General features: G+C 42.6%; 1 protein-coding gene across 3 annotated transcripts in view; it reads left to right on the top strand.

Annotated features, from left to right (window-relative positions):
- The window catches only part of FGD1 (FYVE, RhoGEF and PH domain containing 1), a 247,924-nt gene extending 220,423 nt beyond the window's left edge, over positions 1 to 27,501 (top strand). For all 3 annotated transcript variants that reach the window (XM_073600187.1, XM_073600189.1, XM_073600188.1), the window contains exons 9-18: positions 494 to 552; positions 652 to 798; positions 3,417 to 3,509; positions 3,618 to 3,697; positions 5,624 to 5,654; positions 6,653 to 6,754; positions 8,035 to 8,160; positions 10,220 to 10,378; positions 11,850 to 11,993; positions 17,616 to 27,501. In XM_073600187.1, the coding sequence (XP_073456288.1) occupies positions 494 to 552; positions 652 to 798; positions 3,417 to 3,509; positions 3,618 to 3,697; positions 5,624 to 5,654; positions 6,653 to 6,754; positions 8,035 to 8,160; positions 10,220 to 10,378; positions 11,850 to 11,993; positions 17,616 to 17,882 (1,208 nt within the window). In that variant the 3' untranslated portion in view covers positions 17,883 to 27,501. The remainder of the gene's footprint in view (positions 1 to 493; positions 553 to 651; positions 799 to 3,416; positions 3,510 to 3,617; positions 3,698 to 5,623; positions 5,655 to 6,652; positions 6,755 to 8,034; positions 8,161 to 10,219; positions 10,379 to 11,849; positions 11,994 to 17,615) is intronic.
- Positions 27,502 to 27,707: the final 206 nt, after the last annotated feature.

Raw genomic sequence — 27,707 nt, 5'->3', positions numbered from 1 at the left:
TTCTGGAAATACTGTATGAACTTTGAACAGCCATATAACACATGTACCTTGATAAATGGAAAGCACCATTTTCGACTTCTGACCGCACTCCCATTTGTCCAGAAATCAGAATGGGAAAATGACATTTACCAACAATACAATGCAACCCATGGTTCCACTCATGGTGCTTTGCATTTATCAAGGTGCAAAGCTGAAATATTCCATAGTGAACTTCCACTTTAGGGCCTCATTCACGCGGGGTGTATCAATGCTTTCAATTGATGAAAAGTATGTGTGCCCATAGGCTCTAGCAATGGAAAGTATGTGTGCCCATAGACAGGTTCCAGAAAGGAAAAGTTAGCCCTGCATGTAGTAGAAAGGTAAAAGACAGTTTTACTCACTATTCTTATTATACAATACAGCATATTGTAGCAATATACATTTGAAATGGTATAACATAATATAAAGTCTGCTAAGTTACTATAACAATATGCGGTACTTTTTGATCTTTCAGAGTCTTTGGACCTAATTGCAACAGCAGCTGAACACTCCAATGCAGCCATCAGGAAAATGGTAAAAAGATATAATTTATTGCTAGATATATATTTAGTATTTTTATTATTGAACATTTTGTTATTCATGGTTATTTGACTTGTTATTTTAATTCTGCAGGAGAGGATGCATAAACTCCTCAAAGTCTATGAGCTGTTAGGTGGTGAAGAGGATATTGTCAGCCCCACTAATGAGCTCATAAAGGAGGGGCACATCCTGAAACTGTCTGCAAAGAATGGGACCACTCAGGACAGATACCTCATTCTGGTAAGTTTCAGCAGCTTATCAGAACTAGGTGTTTTTGGCATATAGTTCAGTTTCCAAAGAAATATATGTGCCTATGTATGGCTTATGCCTTTTCTTGTAGTTCCAGCCTTTACCTGAAATGACTGATCATATATACAAGATGCTGTATGTGGCTGCACAAATGATTAATACAATGTAAAATATTACACGTTCTGGTTCAAGAATGTGTTTTGGAGCTTTATATGCAATGCCAAGTTACAGTTTATTTAAAGTGGTTGTAAAGATAAAAGGTTCTTTGCTTTGATACATTCTCTTCATTAAGGTGAAAAACCTTTATATGTCACCTTTATCCAACCCCCTCTGAAATACTTACCTGAGCCTGATCTCGATCCAGTGCTGTGCCCATCTGCAGCAGCAGCTTTGCTTTTCTGTCCCCTCTTCTCACAGGAGGCTCCTGCTGCTGTCAATCAAATCCTGTGAGCAGAGAGTGGGGAGCAGGGCTGAGCTGCACTGTGTGTGTCAATAGCTTGGGATAGAGCCTGCACAAGTGACCCCATGGCAATTGGCTTGCTATGGTAGCAGTCAGAGAAGACTGCAAAACCATTGCACAGAGCAGGTAAGTATGACATGTTTATTATTTTAGAAAAACAAAAATGAAACCTTTACAATCACTTTAAAGCGGAACTTAACTCTGGAAGCTGCAGCTTTCACAAATCGCACTCCAGATTGTCTAAGACTAGGAGTCAGAGGTAGCAGTGCCTTAGATCTCACACTGAAGATATACACTGAGGCTGTAAGAACGGGAGTGCCTAGGCAGTCACAAACAGGAAGTGCACTGCAATTTTTCAAGAGGAGTTCAAAAGATCTTACAGGCTCAGTTCACATATATGTGGTGCGGCACATTGCATGTGATTCGAAACATTCCTGTTTCCTGTGCAAATCACATGCGATGTCTGTGCGGTGCGATGCGATTTGAGCCATACATTTGTATGGCTCAAATGCACTGCATCTGCACAAAAAAAGGAGCAGGACCCTTTTTTCTCCAGCACTGGAATCGGTTCGCATTGGTGTTCATGCCTGTGTGATACGATTCTGTCAATCGCACTGCATTTTTGGAACCATTTTGGGATGTCGTTAACCTACAGCGGAGTTCCAGCCTGTATTAAAAAAAAATGAAAAGTCAACAGCTACAAATACTGTAGCTGCTGACTTTTAATATAAGGACACTTACCTGTCCAGGTATCCCACGATGTCGGCACCCCCAGCCGAGACGTCCATCGGCTTCGGGTGCGGGCGTCGGCATCCTTACTAAGGGAAACAGGAAGTGAAGCCTTGAGGCTTCACAGCCTGTTGCCTACTGCTCATGCGCGAGTAGTGCTGCTCTTTCTGAATGGTCACGCTGTCTTCTGGGACCTGTGTGTCTCCCAAAAGGCAACGGGGTGGAAGGAGGAGGGGCCAGAAACTTTGTAGGTCACTGCATTTTTGTGCGGTGATCTTACCCGGAAGTGGGAGCGGGTACCTGGTTTTGACAGGTATCCACTCCCCCCCAGAAAGTGCCAAATGTGAAGGGGGGGTGCGAACAAGCAAAGTTCCCACTTTTGGGTGGAGCTCCGCTTTAACATTGAACGCCGTGCGATTTCAATGCGGTGTTACTAGCACTGCATTTATGTGACCTGATCATTAGGGTGCTGCTTAGGCACAGTTAACATTTCTAAATGTTCCCATAATTAGGCAAATCTTCACCTTATGGCCTCGTTCACCCGGATGTATTTAAGCATACACCTGTGCAAGGGCTGTATTTGCCCACATGTGATGCACAGGTGTTCTGTACATTCGCATGTAGGTAGTTCCATTAATGTCTGTTGGGAGCAGCAGCTGTGCCATCTGGCCGTGACATCTGTGTAGGTGCGTGTCGCCAAACTCATACTGTCTGCGTTATGAGATATGAGAGAAAAGCAGCTGGGAAAACTGCCCTGATCTTTTTTGTCTTTCGTCTGGGGTTAATGCCCCTGTATATCACCCTTTCTCAACTTTTTTACCCTAGAGAAGCCCTTGAAAAACATTTTACATCTTGGGGAATCCCTGCTAAAATCAATTTACTGGGGGTCATTGGGAAAAATATCTCTTACATTGATGGTCAGAGGGAAGAACGCAACCCTTATTAGAGTGGTAGATAGAATTCCAGCCTATAGCGAAAGCCAAAAAGATTATTGGTGTCCTGCTGCGGCATTGGCTCTGGAACTATACAACCACCATGAAATCAGGTCAGTCAGCCATAGGTCAAGGAACCACTTGGAACCTCTGGGGGAACCCTAGGGTTTCATGGACCCCTGGTTGAGAATTGCTGCTGTACATATTCAACACTTGTATTTTGCTGTTCCTTGACCGATATGATAAGCAACCATTGACCCCAAATTAGAACCATAGTAAATGGTCACACTATGGGGTTGATTTACTAAAACCGTGGAGTACAAAATCATCTGGTGCAGCTCTGCATGGAATCCAATCAGCTTGCAGGTTTTATTGTCAAAGCTTAATTGAACAAGCTGACGGTTGAAGCTGATTGGCTACCATACAGATTTTGCACTCTCCAGTTTTAGTAAATCAACCCTTATATACCTTATTTAATTGTTTTACAGTTCAATGACCGCCTGCTCTACTGTGTCCCGAAACTGCGTCTGATTGGTCAGAAGTACAGTGTGCGAGCCAGGATTGACGTAGATGGGATGGAGGTGAGTGACAAGTAGCACTTAATCGTTTTAAGACAATCTTACAGCACAAATAAGAACTTGGTTTGTACATGCCAAAGAATTTATTGTTTTCCTTTCCCTCCATCTTAGCTGAAACACAGCAGCAGCCCTAACCTGACAAGAACCTTTCTAGTGTCTGGAAAACAACGATCCCTGGAGCTCCAAGCCAGGTATTCTATGCATTATTACATTATAGGCAGCTGAATTTTCAGACTTTTAAAGTGGTCCTAGCTTCAGCTATATTGTTCACATCAGATGCATACATGCTAAGGTTTACACTTCAGGTATTTATATTACTTCTCATAGAGATCATAGTGCCTTTATCCGATTTTCTCCACCAGAAGTATGGGGGGAGATTTACTAAAACTGGAGAGTGGGAAATCTGGTGCAGCTCTGCATAGAAACCAATCGGCTTCCAGGTTTTATTGTCAAAGCGTAGCCCAGGTTCACACTGCCCGCGTGACTTTGAAGTTGGACCCCAGCGCGACTTTGGCACGACTTGCATGTGACTTCTTTAACAGAAGTCAATGCAAGTCGTACAAAGTTGGGCCAAAAGTAGTGCAGGAACCTTTTTCTAAGTCAGATCGACTCAAGTCGCACCGATTAGAATGGTTCCATTGCACAGAATGGGGTCCGACTTCGATGCGACAAGTGCTCCTAAGTCACAGCGATTGTCCCATCAGTGTGAACCGGGCCTTAATAGAACAAGCTGAAGTTAGAAGCTGATTGGCTGCAATGCAGAGCTGCACCAGATTCTGAGTTCTCCTGTTTTAGTAAATCAACCCCATGGTGACATTTTTGTTTAGGAATCATTCATCTACTCTCTGGACATATATACCGGCTCAGAGATGACGCAGTCATATAAATCATGGCGCCTGTGCAGTTCTTGGCTGTTTTTAAAAATGTCTGACACCTTAGCTCCCTGCTGCAGCCTCTATCCTTGTGACTTGCTAACAAAGTTACAATGAACGCTGGGTTAAGAGTGACTGAGGAAATGCTTCCTTCTTTCTGCAGCAGATTGATGACATCATCTCTGCCTAGATGATTTTTTGGTTTAATGATAAGAGGTAGAGATTTTCTTGGAAAATACTATTGCTGTATAAGTTACTGAAAGGTCTACTTTAATTATTAGGCAAGGTAATGGTTCCTTACTTCTGTCTTGAGCCCCACCAGTGAGATCTCCCCTTTCTGGCAGCACAGATTTGTCTGCCCAAGTCTGCTTTTTTTTCTGTTTTATTAGTTTTATTCATTTTTCAAGGTAATGTCTAACAACAGTGCTGCCCACACTAGGGCTAATAAAGAACATTTAAGTCAGCATAAGATGGTGGAAGGTATAAAGTGGTAAGAAACAAAACGTGGGATGTCCAGGCTCAGTAAAAAGGGTTTGTAAAGCCAGCCATACATTGATCGAAATACGGAAGGTTCAGCAGTAACCAGGAAACCATGTATGGGCAGGGTGTGATCCATGTGTGAAAAGGGTGTGTAAAAATTTTGGAAAATTGGAAAATTTCTCGCACGATATGCCAGCTATAGCCAGCAGTGCTGACCAGTGTATTCTGATGGCGGGGACGTCTTTCCGCTGTCAGAATACAAAGACTCAACAGGAGTGATTCCCCTATCCACCTTGAATGTGTGGATGGGGGAATCTGTTTTTTTTTTTCCTTTCAACCTGTTGGTTGAACAAAAAAAAAGACTAATCTATGGGCTGCCTAAGTTTTCCACATAGGGATGGGATGGGTTTTGGCCAACGCTGAGGCATGAGCATAAAGGTGGAAAGGGGGGGTGTCTTCCTAATAAAGGATATCTTGTAAGAGAGGAGCGGTACTGTGTGGGACAGCTCTGGATTAAAGGTGATTATGGCAGCCTGAACTGTGATTTTGCTTTTTAAAAATTAACACTGGATGAGGAACATTTTTAGAGACAAATAGCCAGGAGCTGCACTTTATCCTTTCTGTTAATTTACTTAAGATTCACAGTCCTTCTTAAAATCTTTGGGCCTATCAACCCCCCCCCCCCTGCTTTTATTTAGCAATATCCGCAAAGTCAATATCTGAGTGAAAACTACAACTATATGTTTTTTTTTTTATTTCTTTAAGAACCGAAGAAGAGAAAAAGGAGTGGATTCAGGTAAGAAATGATTTTCCACCTGTATTTTATTGCTGGCAAGTTGACTTGGCTGTTTAATCCAGCAGCAAGATATACCCATCATAATTGATAGTCAGATTAACTATAACATCTATTCAAAAACGAAATGATGATGCTTATCCCCCCCCCCCCCAGTGAATATTCTGAATATTCCTAAAGCAGTAGTAAACATTAAAAAAAAATACAAAAATAAAAAAAATTCCCCCTGCAAGGTAAATGCATAATGTGCTAGTATGCATTGCATGACTTGAAAACAAAACCCCCCTTGAAACGAAGCCCTCCAGCGGTGCGCTGTTACTGCTGCAGAGGCTTCTATATTCACCTGGTCTTTCTTCTGGGTTTGCAGCCTCGGCCGCTTGAATGGCTGAGTCGCGATGAAATCACTCCCGCCCATGAGTGTGGGAGTCACAGCCGTGGCACAGAGCACTAAAGGAATGGCACAGGTATGCTGTTCCTTCAGAGCGCATGCACCCGTGACGTCACCGGCTGCTGCTCACGGTGCACGTTTAGGAGTTATTCATTTAACCTACAGGTACTGTAAGCCTTATTATATGCTTACCTGTAGGTAAAAATTAAAAAAAAATTGAGTTTACTATCACTTTAACATAGCGGGAACAAGTAATCAGTCAAGTTGTCCTCAAGAAATACACACCCTACCAGCAGATGTGTGGCGTTTAACAGAGGGGTTAATATACTTAATTTACCTAAGCTGCAATATAAGGGGCAGACCCAAATAACACATATTCTATAATATTCTGTATTCCTACTGGTGAGTAACATTATATATAATTATAGAAGGTAACACAAGCTTAAAATGTAGAACAAAACCACCCAGTTTTCATTCTCCCCTCACTGAATGAACTCTGATCTGTTGCATTCTATGTTTTGCATATCATTGTTGGTTGATTAATAACCCGGAAAGAGGATTGTACATTACAAGGAGTGATCAATGACTGTCTCTGTGTGTCTTTTACTTGTAGGCTATTGAAGCCACCATGAGTCGTCATGAGCAGACAGTAGAGCAGTTCAAACTGCTTAATTCCTCTCATCGAGAAGATGAAGAAACTCCCCCCAATTCACCGGTAAGAAATGGCTTCAATTCCTGGGAAGGGGCCTGACAATTCAGCGGTGTCTAGGAAGATGTTAAAATGTGTTGCGCTTAAAGGAGAACCTAAAAAATCTGATATCTATATAAAAATATAAATATCCAATTCATAAATCAATCAGTAATAAAGTGTCCAATTCATAAACAAACCAAAAGTCAACATAATAGGTAAGGTTGGATAAAGATAATAGTCCATCAAGTTCAACATGTGTATTTTTTTTTTTAGATTTAATATATTTTTTTTATATTTATATTTTTTTTTATAGTTAATATATATAATATATGATCTGTCATTATATAGGCATCTACATAACCAAGCCTCTTTTTTGGTGTTAGTCAAGCTTCGCTTTGGATTCCATTGAGGAATTAGTAATTGATTAGCCAAACCTCATTTTGGATAGTCCGCTGATATACAACCAAACCTCCAACTGAAGTCCAGAGTACGAAAACACATGGCAGAACTAAAATAGGATTTGTTTCCGCAATATTAATATTAAATTAGCCCAAAAAATTACAAATAAAAAAAATAAATAAGATTACAACTTTTTAAAAGTCTTTAAGCAATCTCAATTCCTGTAAGTGCCACCTACTGGCCATACACTGGCATGATCAATTCCAAAGGGAGGTGTTTGACGATCATACAAATAGTATAATTCATCCTAACAAAATAAAGACATTAAATTCACACAGTTTTAGGAATATGCTACACAGCAATTCCACACAACTCTGCAAATTGGGGTTCAGTGAATCATAGGGGTGATGCATGTCCCAGTTTGGCACCCGTGACCAGGTGGCAGAGATTCCCTCATCATCTTACATGTTTCCAACATCTTGTGATGGAACACAAAACCACAGACGGTAGACCCTAGAACCTATTTAGACTAAAGCTGGCGATACATCATAATATATATCCCTTTTCAGACCCGCAGAGGAATCTTTTGATTTCCCCATACACCCTAAACAGCATAGATGGAGCAATCTCCCCTGTCGGCTGCATTTGACTGGATGTAGTCGCAGTTTTGCCGACAGTGTCCCCCCCCCTGCTCCTTCGATTATCATCTTGGGCAGGAGGGAGACGAAAGGGCCCATCTACTGCTCAAATTTTTCTTCATGTATGCACAGCTTAAGACTTTTTAAGCAGTGGACTATCGATTTGGGAACATAAATGTAATTTGCTTGGTCCACTAGCCTGTTACAACTATTGCCCCTCATGTGGTTTACATATGGCCTTTCTTATACCTTTTATTCCTTATACAGAACACAGACCTGGGTAAGCGAGCGCCGACGCCAATCAGGGAGAAGGAGGTAACCATGTGCATGAAATGCCAAGAAGCTTTTAACTCTATAACCAAAAGGAGGCACCACTGCAAAGCCTGTGGCCATGTAAGTATATCATATTTGCTTTGTATCCTCTACCAACGCTCCTTCATGTGGGGTCTTCTTTGTATTTGACGTTCCTTGGAGACTGTGAGCATCTATCCTGTTTCTTCTCTACTTTGTATTTTACTTCTGCTCTCTAGCTGTTCAGTCCTTTTTTCTTTACCACATGCTGTATTCTTGTCCAATCATATTGTCCTTTCTATAGCTTATTATTTTTCTTATCAATATACTCTTATCTTATTACTTTGCTGATTGTTGGCCCATATTTATAATCGGATTTTGCTGTTTATCTCTCTCAGATTCATGCTTTTTAACCTAATTCAAGTGTTATTTTCATATTGTAAATGATAGATACTTGTGCGCACAACAAAAAACACAGTAAAAAGACTAAAAAGAGGGTTAATGGATGTAGCTGCCAACATAAGGGTGTTCCCACACCAATCAAGAAAAGATATTTTACATTATCTTATCTTTTCTTTTCATATTGGTTCACATATCCCCTTCTTTCTTTCTCATTTTCTTCTACCAGTCTTTATTTCCATTCAATCCTATTGTTCTGACTGTCTTCCCTTCCGAATTCCCATTTCCCTCTCATTTCAGTGACCTTTTAATAATTCTGTTACTATTTTAGTCATTTTTCTTTGTTTGATGGTCTATTGAAGATTATCTTCTTTCCAATCCATTTTCTTCATTATTTCTCCCGCTTCTTATAAAAACTCATCTTTTTTTCTTGACCTGAGGCAATGGGGTAACAGGAGTGCCACACTAATAGAATCCAAAACTATTGACAACAAAAATCTGGCAGAAAATATAAACCTAACATGCTCTATCCAAAAATAAATATGTTGTAAAACATTTTGGCTGCAGTTGGATTTTAAGGGACAAGTCAAAGGTTGTGTTTGAGGTGGATGTTAAAGGCTTGTTATAAGGCATGAGGTTTTAAAGTGAAGTGATGATCATGCTGATCCTTTCCCTCCTTCCCAATGTCGTATCTAATAGCACCAGACTCTCATCTCCAGAACTTAAAGTGGTTGTAAGCCCTTACCTATACTATGTGAAGTGACTGGTCTCAGGTGATACACAGGGACATAGGTTGTACCTGTTTATCTGCAGTCTTCTCTCCTCTACAGCCATTCAAAGTCTAGAATTTATAAAGCAAGATTGGAGGGAAGGGACACCCCCCATCACACAGTTCACAGGAACCACACTGATCCCTCCCCATCACCTTTTTCTCTTGGTGTCAGGAAAACTTGTCAGAAGTGACTCATGTAGATAGCAGAGGAATAGGACAGCAGACAGAAATTAAACTTAGTGCTCTGGATTGAGAAAAATACACACTATAGAGCAGAGGTATCAAAGCTTTCTAAACAAATGGCCAGTTTACTGTACTTCAGACTTAAGGGAGGCCGGACTGTGACCAATGGGAGAAGAAAATGTCCCAGCATCAGGGGGGGTAAACCATTTACTATTGTTGGAGTCAGTGGGGATAACAGTGCCTCAACACTGGTGTCAGTAGGAGGAATAACACCCCACCATTGGTGTCAGTGGAAGGGATAGTGTCCCATCCGTGGTGTCAGTAGGAGGACTAGTGCCCTGTCATTGACATCAGTGGGAGGAATAGTGCCCCATCTTTGGTGTCAGTGGGAGGAATAGTGCCCCATCCTTGGTGTCAGTAGGAGGACTAGTGCCCCGTCATTGACATCAGTGGAGAGAATAGTGCCCCATCTTTGGTGTCAGTGGGAGGAATAGCCCCCCATCGTTGGTGTCAGTGGGAGGAATAGTGCCCCAAGGACCAGTAAAGGCAAGCAAAGGGCCGCAATCGGCCTCCGGGCCACAGTTTGGAGACCAATGCTTTAGAGGGATATGCTCTGTTCATATTTCATGTCTGAGGTTTACAACCACTTTCAATGGCTCAAAGCCAGAGACAGCCAGGCAACTACCGGTTTTAGAAGGTCAGTGATGGCAGCCTTGTATTAAACGTAGCACATGTTTCCTTTAATTCACATTTTCAGTGCCTGCATCTCAGTCAAAATTCATCACCCTCCATTTTGTTGTATTGCAGGTGGTTTGTGGAAAGTGTTCAGAATTTCGCGCTCGGCTGGTCTATGACAACAATCGAACAAACCGCGTGTGTGTAGACTGTTACACTGCCCTACATGGTTCTGTGCTCAGCCCAGCTTACAACACTCACACGCCTCAACGCAGGAAATCCATCTTAGAGGTATTACTTGAATATACTGTTTATATCTGCTCTAGCGTGTGGCTTCGTCAAGGCCTGTTACAGCTGTGCATAGGTGGACCCAAATGAAGTGTTGAGCAATTCAAATTTAAAGTCCATATCCAACTATTATCATACATGGGGGAGGTTGGGTCTTCGGGGGTTGGCATATTGTTGGCCTGGCTGTGCGGGAGATGAAGGGTTTCCTTATGGGGAATATGAGACAGCTTCACGTGATCTTTGGCACTTATATATGTTGAGGGCCTGACACTGGCATAGTTTGTGCAGGGAGCACAGCTGTGATTGGGAGCCAGCTGGCACCACTTATTATAGGTTGCTCACATATTTTGCAGTTGTGCCTACAGTGTTTGTCTATGTCAGATGTTCTGTTCACTTGCCATGCCTGTGCAGTAGCTGTGCAGGCCATTTTCAATAGAAGCCTATGAGAAGCTACTACTCAGGCATGGCCAGCGCACAGATCTGCTGACCTGAATCTTTACAAACCTTGGAGACCGCAGACACAATTGCGATGTTAGTATGCATCTAGGATGCAGGGGCAAACGGGATACATGAAATTTGGGTATTTATCCTTCTAACAAAAAAGGATGCTTTGTTATGTTATGCTGCAATTATGGATAAAAAATTGCTGGTTGAAACTCTTCTATAAAGTGTAACTCTAGACAAAATCTTTATTTTTGTTTTGAATAGAATGTGTCCCCAGAACTTGAGGTGAGGGTAAATCCTAAGATGGGGGCACCTTTTCCAGATAATTAGGCAATTCTGCTTACTTTGCTTACTTTGGTAGACTTTCTCTAATGCCGCGTACACACGAGCGGACTTTGCGGCAGACTTTGCCCGGCGGACTTTTCTACGTACTTTACGACGGACTTTCTGAATGAACGGACTTGCCTACACACAATCCACCAAAGTCCGTCGAATTCGTACGTGATGACGTACGACCGGACTAAAACAAGGAAGTTCATAGCCAGTAGCCAAAAGCGTGGCTTTTTGTCCGTCGAACTAGCATACAGATGGCGGACTTTTCGACCGGACTCGATTTCGACGGATTAATTTAAAACATGTTTCAAATCTAAGTCCGTCCAACTTTTGAGAAAACAAAGTCCGCTGGAGCCCACACACGATCGAATTGTCCGACCAAATCCCGTCCTCCAGGCAAAGTCTGCCGTAAAGTCCGCTCGTGTGTACGCGGCATAACTTTCTGTTGTGTCTCTGGGACAGGAAGTGAAGGAACATTTCCCTCATGATACACAGACAGAAAAAATTTAACTGGTAGGGGTTTTAACCCTTCCCTACACTATCTACAGCAATCTCACAGCACTGGGCCAACCTTAGTCAGGAACCTGGTGGTTTGCAACCTTGTGGAACAAGAGTGACTAGTTGAGAAAGATGTGCTTGTGTTTTTCATTAGCTTTTGGTGTGAATGTAAATTCCATTTATTTTTCCTTTTGTACAGAAACAGGCTTCGGTAGTAGCAGAGCACAGTATATTGTGCAGTTACATGCATTACATGGAGAAAGGAGCGAAGAGCTGGCACAAAGGCTGGTTTGTCATCCCTCAGAATGAGCCCTTGGTGCTGTACATCTATGGAGCTCCACAGGTATGCTCATCACATCATATGATTAAGAATTATCCAAAATGCACCTACAATAATCATGTCACTCCACCTAAAATGAATATGATAGTTATAATTGGAACCTAGTGGCTGAGTCACCCTCTGGATTCCTATATGTCTTAGATATTTAAATCAGCAAGAGGAGGAATTAATACATTTGCAAAGTGACACTGGACCAATATTTTTGAAAATCTGGGAAAGTTGGTTGGATTTTAAACAATCCTCAACCTACGTGAGCTCTATAGGCAATAAGAATACCCTTTAAGAAGCAGTAGAGGAAATCTCCTGAGTAAGATCTAGAGGGGTTGGAGAATGGATGGGTTAAAGTTGGTTCAACTTGGCATCTGTTCTTCTTATCCCCGTCACTCCCTCCCCTCTCCCGTCTTTTCAGCTAGTATCATTGGGTTGTTTTTTTTTTTTCTTTGATGATGGATTGGAATTTAGAGAAGAGGGTAAGGGTTTTGGTTTGATAATAAGAGATAAGAGTGGTTGATAGTAGTGTAAGATAGAGGTGAGGGAAACATTTATTTTTTCATTTAACCCCCCAAAGTTAGTTTGGGGAACTATATGCTAACCAAGAGGGCAGCTATACGTGGTTGTCTTTTGATTGCCCTAAACAAAACAAGTAAAAAAAGCAGTGTTGGGGTGTGTGTTTTTTTGTTTTTTTTTATTCACTGTAACAGGATAGAGTCGGTATGGTGGTTATGTTTGGCCACCTTAATCCCGACTCCTTCACCTAAAAATAAATAAATTAATAAACAATTCACTAAAAATTTTAGGTATAATGGGTAATTCACGGTTATTAGGAGGGAAGGGGGTTTAGGTTGTGTGTTCCCTTCTCCCCTCCTTTATTTATTTATTTTTTTTGTGAGGGGGTGGTTGCAGGACAACAAAGAGAGTGGTCCGGAGGACTCTGGAACTTAAATACCTAAGAAATTTGTGCATGTTTTGGAGGAGTTAAAATATATCTTGAAATGTTTCTATTCTAGGAATGATACACATGTATGTGAATGTTTGAGTATGTTATGTAATATTTTTTGTTTGTTTTTATATAAAAAATTATTTATTATATATTATTTATTATAAAAAAAAGAGTTAAAGCACTGTGACAGTGGAAAAAAAAATAAAACAGCAAGATCCCTCTGCCATAATTTCTAACTTTACTCCAGTCCAACTTGGAATTCTGGGTGTTCCTCCCTTTGTTTTTGAAATGGTCATGTTTAAAGCTGATCTCCCCATTCAACCACCTCAGTACCGGAGCTACAAAATATGTATATATGTATATATGTGCCGCAGCCCTTTGAATGGAGATAATAAAAGAAAAATTGGTACTGGACTTTATAGGAACTGAGATACACAGTATTATAGTTAAAATGATTTTTATTACAAATTGATAAAGAAAGAAACAACCAGACAGACATAAGTTAAAAAGCTTGGCAAAGTAAATATTGCCTACATACTAATGCAGCACACAACCCATACACCAAGGAATATAATTCTGAATGATCATGACAATGTTTTGTTGAAGCAACAATAAGTATTCTATCAGGCTTGGTGTGAGTCAATCATAGTGTGCAGTAGCTCGGCTCTACATGTTACACGTATTAACACGCTTCTTCAGGAGCTTAGGCATACATTCTAAATAAAATAGGAAAGAAAACAACAATGAATCTTAAAACGAAAGGCTGGTATACATCAATAATCAACCTATTGTATATAGCATAGTAACAAAAGTTGGCCGTCCATCGCCCCATAGGTAAATGCGGAGGAACCACATACAGGCCCAGTGCAAAGAAGGCAGACAATGCAGCTATGGGGACGAATGAAATAAAATCTCATGATATATAACAAATTGAAAAAATGGTATAGCCTTGATGTGGCAGAACAATGGAATCCTACATAGCAGTTTAAAAATTTAATCAGCTTGTCAGGTTTAAACTTACAGTGCAACCATTGCAAAGGAATTGGCAGCAAGGTAGATAACAATGTAGGTAAAAATCCAGGATACGTATCCAGCAGATCCATATCATCAAATATATAATTGGTCTACACAGTAATAAATGATAAGATTATAAGCATGGATGCTAGGGATGTATTGGCAGGCTAAGAACTATAGACTGGAACATGAGGGTGTCAAACTTACCCATATGGTTTAGAAGCAATGTTAAACCTCTATTAAGCAATGCTTATAGAAATAACCCGTTATAACATAATAAGTACAGGGGTGGTATAACACCAGCCTGTGGATACTGTATAGCAGTCAGAGTTTTAAAGATCTTTAAACAGAGATATATTCCTCAAGAGGCTTTAACAGACATGAAGCAAAATATGATATTTTGAATATTGAACCCTACAGACTAAGACTGGGATGCCATTAATGTTCATGTGCGTGTAAAGGCAGTTGTCCCAATACTTTTGACAATATAATGTATATACACTGAGCAAAATTAAAAAATGCAACACTTTGGTGTTTGCCCCTATTTATCATGAGCTGAACTTAAAGATCTACGACTTTTTCTATGTACACAAAAGACCTATTTCTCTCAAATATTGTTCACATATTCTGTCTAAATCTGTGTTAGTGAGCACTTCTCCTTTGCCAAGATAAACCATCCACCTCACAAGTGTGCCAGAGGCTGGCCACAAAAAAAGACCACTCCTCAGATAGAGTTGATCAGGTTGTTGATTGTGGCCTGTGGAATGTTGGTCCATTCCTCTCCAAAGACATGCTGGTGGGTAATTGGTTTCTGTCCAAAATTGGCCCTAGTATATGAATGTGGGCTCCTTGAGGATAGGGTGCGATGTATGTGTGGATCGCTGCATAAATTGATGGCGCTATATGGGTACCTAAAATAAATAGAGATAATTGTAGGCACGCAACCACACTTACTCAGGTTGAACTGGATGGACTGGTGTCTTTATTCAACCTTACTAACTATGTAACTATGTAATGGCTGTGCGAAGTTACTGGATATTGGCAGGAACTGGAACACACTGTCGTGTACGTGGATCCAGAGCATCCCAAACATGCTCAGTGGGTAATATGTCCGGTGAGTATGCTGGCCATGCAAGAACTGGGATGTTTTCAGCTTCCAGGAATTGTGTACAGATCCTTGCAACATGGGGCTCTGCATTATCATGCTGGAACATGAGGTGATGGTCCTGGATGAATGGCACAATGGGCCTCAGGATCTCGTCACGGTATCTCTGTGCATTCAAATAGCCATCAATAAAATGCACCTGTGTTCATTGTCCACAGCATACACCTGCCCATGGGCCACTCCATCCACAACGTTGACATCAGCAAACCGCTCACCCACACAACGCCATACAGGCTGTCTGCCATCTGCCCTGTACAGTGAAAACCGGGATTCATCCATGAAGAGAACACCTTTCCAAAGTGCCATACGCCATCGAATGTGAGCATTTGCCCACTCAAGTCGGTTACGACGCCAAACTGCAGTCAGGTCGAGACCCCGATGAAGACGACGAGCATGCATATGAGCTTCCTTGAGACAGTTTCTGACAGTTTGTGCAGAAATTCTTTGGTTATGCAAACCCATTGTTGTAGCCGCTCTCCGGGTGGCTGATCTCAGACGATCTTGGAGGTGAAGATGCTGGATGTGGAGGTCCTGGGCTGGTGTGGTTACACAAGTAGTACAAGTGTGAAAGGGGCCTTAGGAAGATTTGTGGACAATATTTGCTAGAAATAGACCTTTTGTGTACATAGAAAAAGTCGTAGATCTTAAAGTTCAGCACATGATAATTAGGGGCAAACGCCAAAGTGTTGCATTTATAATTTTGCTCGGTGTATATATATTTGAAAATTGATTGGTTCTGATGTGCTGACTCCCCAAAATTCCCCCTTTTTGGAAAGTAGCCACCCAATGGCATGCCAAGCTGGCCCAAATGATCTGTTTACTGCACTACCATGTGCACTAGCTGGATGCACTATATTAACTGTATGTAGCCTCAGGTTCAGGGGAATTGGAGACAACCAGATTGAAGAAGTGTGTGAATATAAGTGACTTTATTTGTTTATTTGTGACCTTTATACAGAATAATGCTGGTGTTTTTTTTCAGGGGAGAGGAAGGTTTAAATTAGTTTTTCAAATATGACTAGTATACATACTTCAGTAAGTCTCTTTGCTATCTTCTTGTAGTCCTCTGCACATCACAACTCACATGGGGATAGTGAGAGCACTCTGGGCAAATCGGGCTAAACTATATGACATTAGTGCTGTCCGTCTGACACTGTGGATATGCTTACAAGAGGGGATGAGAGTACAGGACCCTTCCAAATATGCTTTCCAAATCCATTTAGGCTCCATTCACACTTGTGCGACATGTCATGCAACTTTGGACGTCAAAGTTGCATGACAAGTTGTTCCCCAGGCTTTCTAATGATAACCATTCATATATGTGCAACTTAAAGTTGCAGCAACTTCAGAGTAGATCATGCACTACTTTTGACTGACTTTCATGCAACCTGAGGGCCATAGACTTCAATGTTAACCCTCAGAAGTTGCATGATAGCCGTACCTGAATGTTATACAATGCAACTTATGTGCAACAGTTGTCCATTATCACTGGTCAAAGCCAAAGTCATATCTAAGTTTCACCCATCCAAAGTTGCGTCAAAGTTACACCAAACTTGCACTACAAAGTCAGTGCAACTTTGGAGTCCTACAAGTGTGAATGAAGCCTTAAAGTGTTACTAAACCCAGAACAGTAAAATCAGTCTGTATATGCAGCATAGCATGCTTGTTATACTCACTGTGGAACTTAAGTAGTTAATCCTCTTCATTGTGTAAAAAGGCTGTTTTTATCCTGCATGCACAGATCTTCCCTCTTGCACTGTCTATCTGGAGAAAGTCAGCTAACACAGTCAGGGTAACCGACCTACACATGCTCAGTTGCGTCTTTTATGCTGGAGAGAACAGTTCTCAGAGATAGCCAGGTCACATAATATTGACATCACACATGTGGGTGTGTATACAGGCTGTAGTGGAAATCTCCTCCCACCTGAACTCTCAGCACTGGAGAAACTGTGCAGTTTATCATATACCCGTGGTATACAGATCATCCAAAAAAGGTATATAGTGGTAGTATTTTGATGTAAAAAGAAGATTTATAAGCTGTGAGCACTGTGGGGGGGTTGAACTATTTTCATATTACTGGGTTTAGTAGTGTATTTACTAAAGCTAGAGAGGGCACAATTGGTCACATTTCTGGATAGAAACCAATCAGCTTCTAACCTCAGCTTGTTCAATTACGCTTTGGCAATAAAACCTGGTAGCTGCTTGGTTTCTATGCAGAATTTTGACTAATTTTGCCCTCTCTAGCTTCAGTAAATAAACCCCTAAGTGTCCATGTACACAAGACCGTTTAACATTGTTCATAGCAACCGATCACATTTTAACATCCAGTTTCTATCCTGAATTATAATATTGGTGTTTACAGTCTCATTATTATTGGCAATATCTTCAGTTTCCTCCAGTTTTTATATGTAGATGGTTTACCTGGGAAGGACAAGTAGCGAAGATCTACCTGTGGAGCTGTTTCCTGTACACGAGTCCAGTTACTAATCATTTTTTTCTGTCCCAGGATGTGAAGGCTCAGAGGAGTATCCCTTTAATCGGCTTTGAGGTCACCCCAACAGAACAGTGCGAACGCTCTGATCGCAAACACGTCTTCAAGATCAGCCAAAGCCAGCTCAGCTTCTACTTCAGCCCCGAAACGGAAGAATTTCAACGACGTTGGGTGAAAGCACTGTCCCGAGCTGGACGAGGGGAGGATTACAACGCCAAACACTTACTCCTGGAGACTGAGGAAGAAAATGAAGGTACTGGAGAGACTCTAGGGGACACTTGAGGATCAATCCACTACACCTCCCTTTTGGAGATGCTGAAGAAGGACATTTAGACTAATCCATTCATCTTCAATAGGGGACTATTGCAACGTGAGGCTAAACTTACCTATAATAGCTTCACACGGGGAGGGCTGGACTCACCCATAGTACTTCCATGTTCAACAAAAGACCTGAAAGAAAAAAGAATGGGCATGCTAACTCAGAGGACTTCTGATGAACTAAACTAAGCATTCTCCTCTGTGACAGCTCAATGGGATGGGGCTGGACTGACCCATCATCGCTTACATAGGGAGGAGTTGGATGGCTGGCTTGACCCATTACCACCTCCTTCCCTGGTCAACTGATGCTACCACACTCCTGAACTCATTCTTTACACAAACCCATCACTGGCACTTTCTCTTTTTTTTAAATATGTATTATAATTATTTTAATAATATTTAGCAACACTTTTTTTAAGTTGTTATATTTGCTCGTTTTGGAACCTTGGGTTCCTTTTTAAAAATTTTACCATCATTCCAAACTCCATGCTTACGTATCTCAAAGTAGCCTGGTAGCATGCGAGGTCCTGCCTTAAGAGAGTGACAGAAATGTGGACAGGGTGCCAAAAATCAATTGATTTCCAGCTTTTGGGAATCGATCTAAAGTGCCATAATACATGTTATAAGCTTAATACCACTGTGGTGTAATGTGCCACCTGTGTTCTTCCAAATCTGCTTGCGGTTTTTGTGTACAAGTATCCTGACAACTACGCCAAAAATAAAAAGTCAAAGGCATTATAAAGTAGAACCAGTGGGCAGATTGGATGGATGTGTTCCCACTCAGTATTCCACAACGCTATAGTAAGTAGCCATATTCATCTGTTATAACAGTGTAATACAGGGCTACTGTAGCAATGACAAATCAGCCCTTTATGACATTCATGAATGCATAGATTGCATTCCCTGGTGATCAGAAGGTACAGCATTTCATACACATAAGAACCTAAGTGCATTAAAGTGTATCTATAGCCCAAACTTTTTAAAGTAGGGATCTTGTAGAACCTCTGTCAACTTCTTATTGTTGTCTGTTTCCCTTTTACAGATCTTCCTTTACTTCCTGTCTAGTAAAACGTTGACCCCAGAACAGGAAGTGAGGGGAAATCTCTCTAATGGAGCACAGGATAGCAGTAAAACCTGACAGGGGTTCTAACTCTTCCTCACTCTATCCAAAAAAAAAAAAAATTACATTTTGGGTATAAATACACTTTATTAGAAATCTAAAGTGTTCTATGACCATGTATATCATTATAAAAATACAGGTAATTTATAATGGAAGCATACTATACAGTTGGGTATTGACTATCTCTTCAGATTAGTTTCTATTTAGCTTATAAATACATTGCTGAAATAATGTTATATGTACAGAGAAAGCTGCAAAGTCGATATATAGGTAAGCCATATTTTAGTGAAGGAAATTATGGCAGGAAAAGCCACCCATGTGTCATCACTGACCCGAATAACTGCTGGACCACTCAGGGTAGAATTATGGGAGCTGCCAAAGCTGACTTTTTTTTAAAGCCCAACTCCACGTTTAATGCTTCTTTAAATAATTTGTGTGGGCCAAGCTGACCCAAACAAACTTTATTGTACAAACAGGTGCGCTTGCTGGGCACACTGTATTATTTATTAGACAAACAGGAACTGAGAGAAAATCCCTCCAAAGTGAGGGAATCCCTGGTTGTCACCAGAAATAGTGTCCCCATTGGAAGATTTCCCCTCTATCCTGTTCTGGTGACAAACCAAAGTTTGGAATTTTCTTTCACTCTGCCAATGGTAAACAGGACAATTAGAGAGGGTGAATCTCCCTAATGGGGACACAGACGGCAATAAAAACCTGACAGGTGTTCTACACCCATCTCTACTCCAAGTAGTCCAAACTAAGAAAAAAGTTTTGCCTTTAAGTTATACTTTTAGGTAATACTTGCACTAACTGGCAAATCACTACTTTAGCTACTGAATGTCAACCTGCTCTTTCATAATGTCCTTTATGCTCTTTTATAATGCTCTTTCATATTGCCCTTTCGTAGGATTAAAGCTGAAGGTTGAACTCAAGGCAGATATATAAAAAAAAAAAAAAAAAAAGAAACCTCCAGCTAACGCAGGTATTTATTTTTGATGTAGCTAGTATAAGTACATGATTCTGTTTTACAGCCGTGTATAATCCCCTGCGCAGTAGTCAGAGCCTGCTGCAGCCGGTATTGCAAGACTGGCTGAACAGCATTACAAATCATTTGATGATTCAGGCTCGGCTCTCATATGAGCCGCATGCGGCTCACAGCAGGGGTCCGGTGCGTGATGGTTTGCAGTTTCAGGTCTGATTTCAGCCCGAATTTTGGGCTGGATTCGGATCTGAAACGGACCAAAAGGCACACAGCGTTTTTCTGCAAAACGCACCGGACCTGCTGCGGAGATATGTGAACCAGCTCCATAGAGAGGCAGTCAAATTCTCCTGCTATTGCAAATTGGATGTGGGAATCCCGCATCCAATTCGCAATGGTGTGAACCCAGCCTTAGACAAGTTCCAATGTATGTAGGTAGCTCAGCTGTGTCTTTCTGGAGTTCAGTTATAAAGAGAAAACTCCACTTTTCCTACTGTATAAGTGAATCTCCAACATATAGTGTTATATCTATTTGATAAGTGCAAAAAACAAAATGTTTATCCTGCCAGATATCTAGTGTTGTCTTATGCACTCTGCAATGTTATCTAATGCCTCGTTTCCACTGAGCGGATCGGTTCGGTTCGGTACGGTACGCTATTTTGGGTGTTTCCATTATGAAAGCGGCCCATACAACCGAACTGAACCGTTCCATTCAGGGTCCTGCTTCAGATGTGGGGCCATAGAAAATGGAACGGTTCGGTTAGGGCGGAGCTACGACACATTCCACTGATTGGTGGACATGTGACGCCAAGACGGCATTTTTTGTAAACCCACGTATGGCCCCTGTCGGTCCGACTTGCAGTGGAAACGCTCTCCTGAATAGGCCGGACCATTCTAGGCCTTCCAAACCGATCCGACCCGAACCGATCCCCTCGGTGGAAACGAGGCATAAAGCTCCATTCACACTTGTACGACTTGTCATGCAACTTTGGACATCAAAGTCGCATGACAAGTTGTTTCCCATGTTTTCCAATGATAACCATTCATATATGCACGACTTAAAGTGTAAGTAAACCCTCCTATCGTTTTCAGCCAAGGAAGCTGCCATCTTTGCCTCTGTTTAATCTACAACTGCCATGATGCTGCACATGTGATCAGTTATGACACCAGGCATTGGATGCTTTGACAGTTTGGTTCAGAGCACAACCAATGGGAGTGTTACATTTCTGGGACGTGCCAGAAATTAAACTGTTTTATGGATGGGTTTACTGTTGTACAATGCAACTTGTGTGAAACAGTTACCTGTTATCACTGGTCAAAGCCAAAGTCGTATCCAAGTTGCACCCATCCAAAGTCAATTGGAGTCGTACAAGTGTGAATGAAGCCTTAAAGTAAAAAGTAAGGGAAATTTATTTTTTATTTTTTACATTTTGCTTAGAGTAAGGGAGGGTTATAACCCCTGTCAGTTAGTTTTTTTTGCCATCTGCGTCCTTATTGGGGAGTTTTTCCTATGCTTCCTGTACCATAGCTAAAATAGAAAGTGAAAGGAGTCCCTGGTTGTCAGCAGAACTAGTGTCCTCATTGTAAGATTTCCCCCGTATTCCTGTTCTGGTGACAACCCAGACTGTTAGGGAGATTCACCCTCCCTATTTGTCTTCTAACAGAGACACAGGCAGCAAGTATTGTTGTTTTCTATACAAAACTAAAAAATAAACTTTTTGCCTTAGTTATACTTTAAACAGTACTATAGACCCCCCCCCCCTATAATTAGGTATACAGCACACCCCAGATATCTTACTAAAATTGGTGCACACAGAATCTGATGCAGCTGTGCATAGTAGCCAATCAGCTTCTAAGGCTGGGTTCACACTAACTGTGGCCGCGGCTCACAGCAGGGGGTCCGGTGCATCCATGTTCAATGATTCAGGTGCGAATCAGGTCAGAATTTTTGTCTGAATTTGCACCTAAATCGGATCCAAAGACGCATGGGACCCTTTCCAAATGCGGACCGCGGCCGCCCCAGAGAAGTGTGAACCGGCTCCATTGTGATCCGGGCACACTCTCCTGTCATGTGAATTGGATGCGGAGAAAATACGCATCCGTTTCGCATAACTGTGAACCCAGCCTTACTTCAGCTTGTTCAATTAAGCTTTGACAATAAAACCTGGAACCTGATTGGTTTCTCTGCAGAGCTGCACCAGATTTTGCTCCATTAGGGGCGATGGCCCCCTAATCCATGCACCCGGCCCCTAATCTCCATGAAGGGTGCTGGACGCATTTTTTTTTTTAGAAGCACATCTGAGTCCATCCAGTTGTTGGACATTAGCGGATTAATATTCGCTAATGTCTTCCTGTTTCTCCTTGCGGCCAATCAGAAAGCGGGTCCTTAGACCCAATTGGCCAGGGAGTCTTGGGACTGCTGGCCAATCGGGTCTCAGGACCCTGTTCAGCCGGGAGGAGAAGCAATGGCCCCGGCTCTTCCCTTAGCAAGCTGGAGCAAGGACCAGCGGGCGGAGGGGCAGCAACAGCTGCTTCGAGCAGGAGCAGCCCTACCCCGGATCCAGAACCACCTCATCATCAGAAGGTAAGGCCACGGATCGCCGCCTTCCCTTCCGACCTGCCCTGGGCAGTTGTTTGCCCCTCCCAATAAAAATATTGAGCACCAGCCACCACTGTTTTGCACTCTCCAGGTTTATTAAATCCCCCCCTACTGCTTTCTATGAGGACTGCACAGAGCTTGTAAAATCTCAGGCATCCCTAGCCCTGCCCTCAGTGTTACTGCAGTCAGCCTGTCGTCTTTGTTCACACAGAGGGAAAACAGGAATGCCAGTTCTTCTCTATTTCCAACACTGGGACAGGACTATTTGTAATAGGTGATTTTAGCAGCAGGCAATCCCTCCCACTCAGCACTTTGTTTAAGGAAGCTACTGCAATGGGCTGTTCCAGTATGTATAGCACACAAGCAAGTAAGAATCAGCAGTGAAGGTTGCCAAATACATTGTGATCTTGTGCAAAAATACATTATTTAATCCATATAGGACTATAGCAACACCTTGAATTACAACTTACCATATCTCACATATTTATCAAAACTCATACATCATAATGTATTTTATTATCATGCACATAAAACTTCTGCCATAATAATTAACACACACTGTGATATCTTAACAGCTTTAATAAAGGTTAATGTGATATATGGCGGCCTATAATTCAAGGTGTCCCTAGAGTCCTATTTGGATGAGTCAATTTAAAACTGAACTCCAGGATCAGCAAATATCTAAATCCATTTGTCATGTGAATTCTTCCTTGGATTCTGGCAAGCTTTGTATATTTCTTCCAGATCTGTGCATCGGCTTGGGGGGGGGGGGGGTTGCCGGGGTGTCGTTATTCTTGCCTAGGGCTGTGCGGGTGACTACAACAGGATCAGAGAGCGGGCTTACCAGGCTGCAGCTAAGTTCAGAGGCACGGTGCCCGCCTCCTCCGCTGTCCTCGTGCCTGCCTCCTCCGCCTTCCCAGCTTTCCTTGTGTCTGCCTCCTCCGCCTTCCCAGCTATCCTTGTGCCCCTCTCCTCTGCTGACCTTGTGTCCGCCTTCCCAGCTGTCCTCGTGCCTGCCTCCTCCACTGACCTCGCTTCCACCTCCTCTGCTTCCCCAGCTGTCCTTGTGCCCTCCTTCTCCGCCTCCTCAGCTGTCCTCATGCCCGCCTCCTCCGCTGACCTTGGCTCCACCACCCCAGCTGTCCTCGTGCCCTCCTCCTCTGCTGAGCTCACGTCCGCCTCCTTCGCCTTCCCAGCTGTCCTCGTGCCTGTCTCCTCTGCTGACCTTGTGTACGCCTCCCCAGCTGTCCTCGTGCCCTCCTCCTCGCCTCCCCAGCTGTCCTCATGCCTGCCTCCTCCGCATCCCCAGCTGTCCTCGTGCCTGTCTCCTCCACTTTCCCAGCTGTCCTCGCTGCCTCCTCCACTTCCCCAGCTGTCCTTGTGCCCTCCTCCTCCGCCCCCTTAGGTGTCCTCGTGTTCTCCTCTTCCGCCTTCCCAGCTATCCTCGTCCCCACCTTCTCCACCTCCCCAGCTGTCGCCCTCCTGAAAGGCTGAGCTGCTGCTGACCTCCTCTGCACCAGCCGTGATGGATGTCCACCACGACTGCTGCTTTCCCTGCAGAGTCAGTTAGCGCCCCAGCCCTGTGTAGGGCCCCGTCATGTTCCCTGGTCAGGCTAATGGGGGAAGTCAGCGGTCGTGGCTGCGCCCCCCTAGGCAGCAGTGGGCACTAGGGGAGCACCGGCCCTGTGTGTGACCTTTCCTTCCTGTAATAAAGACCGCTCACTGCTGCTCCCTCTCCTTGTGCAGAGTGACTGGTCTTGTCTCCGCCCCCTCCTGTAGTTTAATGTAGAGGGTGGTGCCTCCTAGTTCCCTCCCACAGCTCTGCTCAAGCTAGGTGCAGCACAGTGATGATGTCACTGCTATGTTTACAAGATAATATCTGGATTGGCAAAGACATTTGGTGTACACAGGTTTATTTATATCCTTTGGGACTTTTGAGGAATGTGTTTAATTGAAAGATTGTGTGCCTGGAGTTCAGCTTTAAATTTGCTTATTAGCTAAAGGGATGGTAACACCTTTACTAATGGAAATGGATTATGATCCACTACTTATAATATGCCAAAATTAATTCCTTCATTCATCATTGTGATCTGTATTATATTGGTTTGGCAATATTTTTTTTTCTTTTTTAAACAAAGGTGGAATTTCATTATTTAAATAACTGAAGGTGTTAATGGGTGCTATTGTTTTTACAACCAGCAAACACTGGATCATTACATTGATCAATTCTGGCTCTGACCCTTTTAAAACCAGAATACACATGTGTGTACATGTATAGGAGGAGAGGGAGATCATGTGTATCTATTTGCAGGGTGAACTATGGCACTTCATAATATCTTTTTTTCTAAAAGCTTGTGCCAAATTTTCCAGATTTTGTAAGAATAAGTTATATCAACTACAACAGTCTTTCTCAACCAGGGTTCCTCTTGAGGTTGGTAAGGGTTTTTCTGAGCTGTGGCAAATGGATCTCCCACCTACATTGACCACCATTGCAAAGTGGCAATTTTCCACTGACCACCGCTTTTACATGCACCATTAGTGTTAGTGGACACTAGTGATGAGCCTGGGTTTGTTCCAGTAACTAGTGTTAGTGGACACTAGTGTTGAGTTTGAGTTCAGTCTAACCCATTAGTTTTAGTGGACACTTGTGATGAGCTTTGGCTTGATCTTATCCTATTAGTGTTAGTGGACACCAATGATGGCTTTGGGTTTGTCCTAAATCCATTAGTGTTAATGTACACCAGTGATGGGCTTGGGTTCAGTCTGAGCCCATTAGTATTACTGGACACTAGTGATGAGTTTGGGTTTCTGTCCAAACACATAAGTTTCAGTAGAAACTGTTGCTGGGCTTGGGCTAGGTCCGAACCTATTATGCCGCATACACACAATCCGACATTCCGACAACAAATGAGCTTGTTGTCGGAAATCCCGACTGTGTGTAGGCTCCATCGGACATTTTTTGCCGGAATTTCCGACAACAAAAATTTAAGAGCTGGTTCTCAAATTTTCCGTCAACAAAATCCGTTTTCAGAAATTCCGATCGTGTGTACACAATTCCAACGCACAAAATTCCATGCATGCTCGGAGTCAAGCAGAAGAGCCGCACTGGCTATTGAACTTCACTTTTCTCAGCTCGTCGTAAGTGTTGTATGTCAGCGCGTTATTGACGATCGGAATTTCCAACAACATTTGTGCGACAGTGTGTATGCAAGACAAGTTTCAGCCAACATCTGTCGAAAATAAATCACAAGATTTTGTTGTCGGAATGTCCGAACAAAGTCCGACCGTGTGTACGGGGCATTAGAGTTAGTGGACACTAGTGATGAGCTCTGTTCAGTCTAAACCCATTAGGGTTTGTTGACACTAGTGATGGGCTTGGATTTGCCCCAAACCCATTACTGTTAATGGACACTAGTGATGAGCTTGGGTTCAGTCCAAACTCATTAGAGTTGGTGGACAATAGAGTTTCATTTTTTTCCAAACTTATTCGTGTTAGCGGACACTAGTGGTGAGCTTGGGATCATTACTAACCTATTAGTTTTAGTGGACATTAGTGATCGGCTTGGGTTCAGCCCAAACCCATCAATGTTTGTGGACACTAGTGATCGGCTTGGGTTCAGCCCAAACCCATCAATGTTTGTGGACACTAGTGATCGGCTTGGGTTCAGCCAAACCCATCAATGTTTGTGGACACTAGTGATGGACTTGGGTTCAGCCCAAACCTATTAGTGTTAGTGGACACTAGTGATGGGCTTGGGTTCAGCCCAAACCCATCAATATTTGTGAACACTAGTGATGGGCTTGGGTTCAGCCCAAACCTATTGGTGTTAGTGGACACTAGTGATGGGCTTTAGTTCAGCCCGAACCTATTAGTGTTAGTGGACACTAGTGTTGAGCTTGGATTCGGTCTAAACCCAAGCTCATCTGAACCCGGAAGTTAGCTGCTCTGTGCCAGTTCCCAGATTCTCTGCCCTGCAGCTGACATAGTGCTGGGCCAGTTCCCAAATTCCCTGCCCTGCAGCTGACATACTTAAGGGGTGAGGTTGCTTGTGATATCATTTATCTAAGTTGGTCACATGGCCAGATTAGGTCAATGATGTCACAAGCATCCCTCCCCCTTTGTATAAGTGCTGTTGTGGGCTGGGAAATCTCCCACCTACAGCCTAATAGTCCAGCTAGGACAGCCAATATTCGGGCTCGGACTGAACCAAGGCTCATCCCTAGTGGATACCACCACTAGTGTTAGAAAACACCACTACTAGTGTTGAGGACACTACAATCTTCACTATTTTAATTTATTTTCTGTTATTGATTACTGTAAAAAAATGTTGTCATACACAGCGGGTGGATGTTAAAAAAAATAATCTGTTCTGGGTGTCAAATGCGCAAGGTAGTCCACAAATCCTTTATATAAAACTTTCTACAACTTTCTGATCGTGCTAATGTACCCTGACCTGTAAGTATATTCATTTTTATCTCTGGGGTTCCCCAGAACCTGAAAATTAATTCAAGGGTTTCTCCAGGGTAAAAAGGTTGAGAAAGGCTGAACTAGAAGCTGCAAACATCGCTAACGGCCTCATGCAGTCACTGTTTAGTGCTTGGCAAGGATAATGATGGCAGTATGTTTTCTATGGGACCACTCTCTAAGCATGTTTTATATCCTGTCTTGCTGCCCTGTCAATTTCCCCTTGTACTGTATCTTTGGCACAGGGTTACTGCCTGTATCACATCTCTCTGCTTCCAGTTTCTGTCAGTTATTTGGGCGGAGGCATGGCGTTGGTGGCAGGCCACTGGAAATTGTTTGTATTCAGTGCCTCCCCCCTCCCCCCCCGTGCTGTGTGCTGGAGGTATGTTCTGTCTGTTCAATACAGTCTGTTTACTGCAAGCGGTCTACCTGTGTGTTTCTTACGTGTCATGTCACATGGTCACTCATATTGCTTACTTAGCCTTAGGGCAAGCAATGCTGATGAACTTACTGTCCTCACTTGTGGGTTGCCACGTTTTTGTTATGTTCACATGGTAATTTAGGCATGGAAGCCTGCTGTCTGAGAAAGAAAATACAGTGCCTTGAAAAAGTATTCATACCCATTG

This window comes from Aquarana catesbeiana, linkage group LG09 (genome assembly GCF_042186555.1).
Source record: "Aquarana catesbeiana isolate 2022-GZ linkage group LG09, ASM4218655v1, whole genome shotgun sequence".
Taxonomy (NCBI): Eukaryota; Metazoa; Chordata; class Amphibia; order Anura; family Ranidae; genus Aquarana; species Aquarana catesbeiana.
This window is presented reverse-complemented; position numbering and strand designations above follow the sequence as displayed.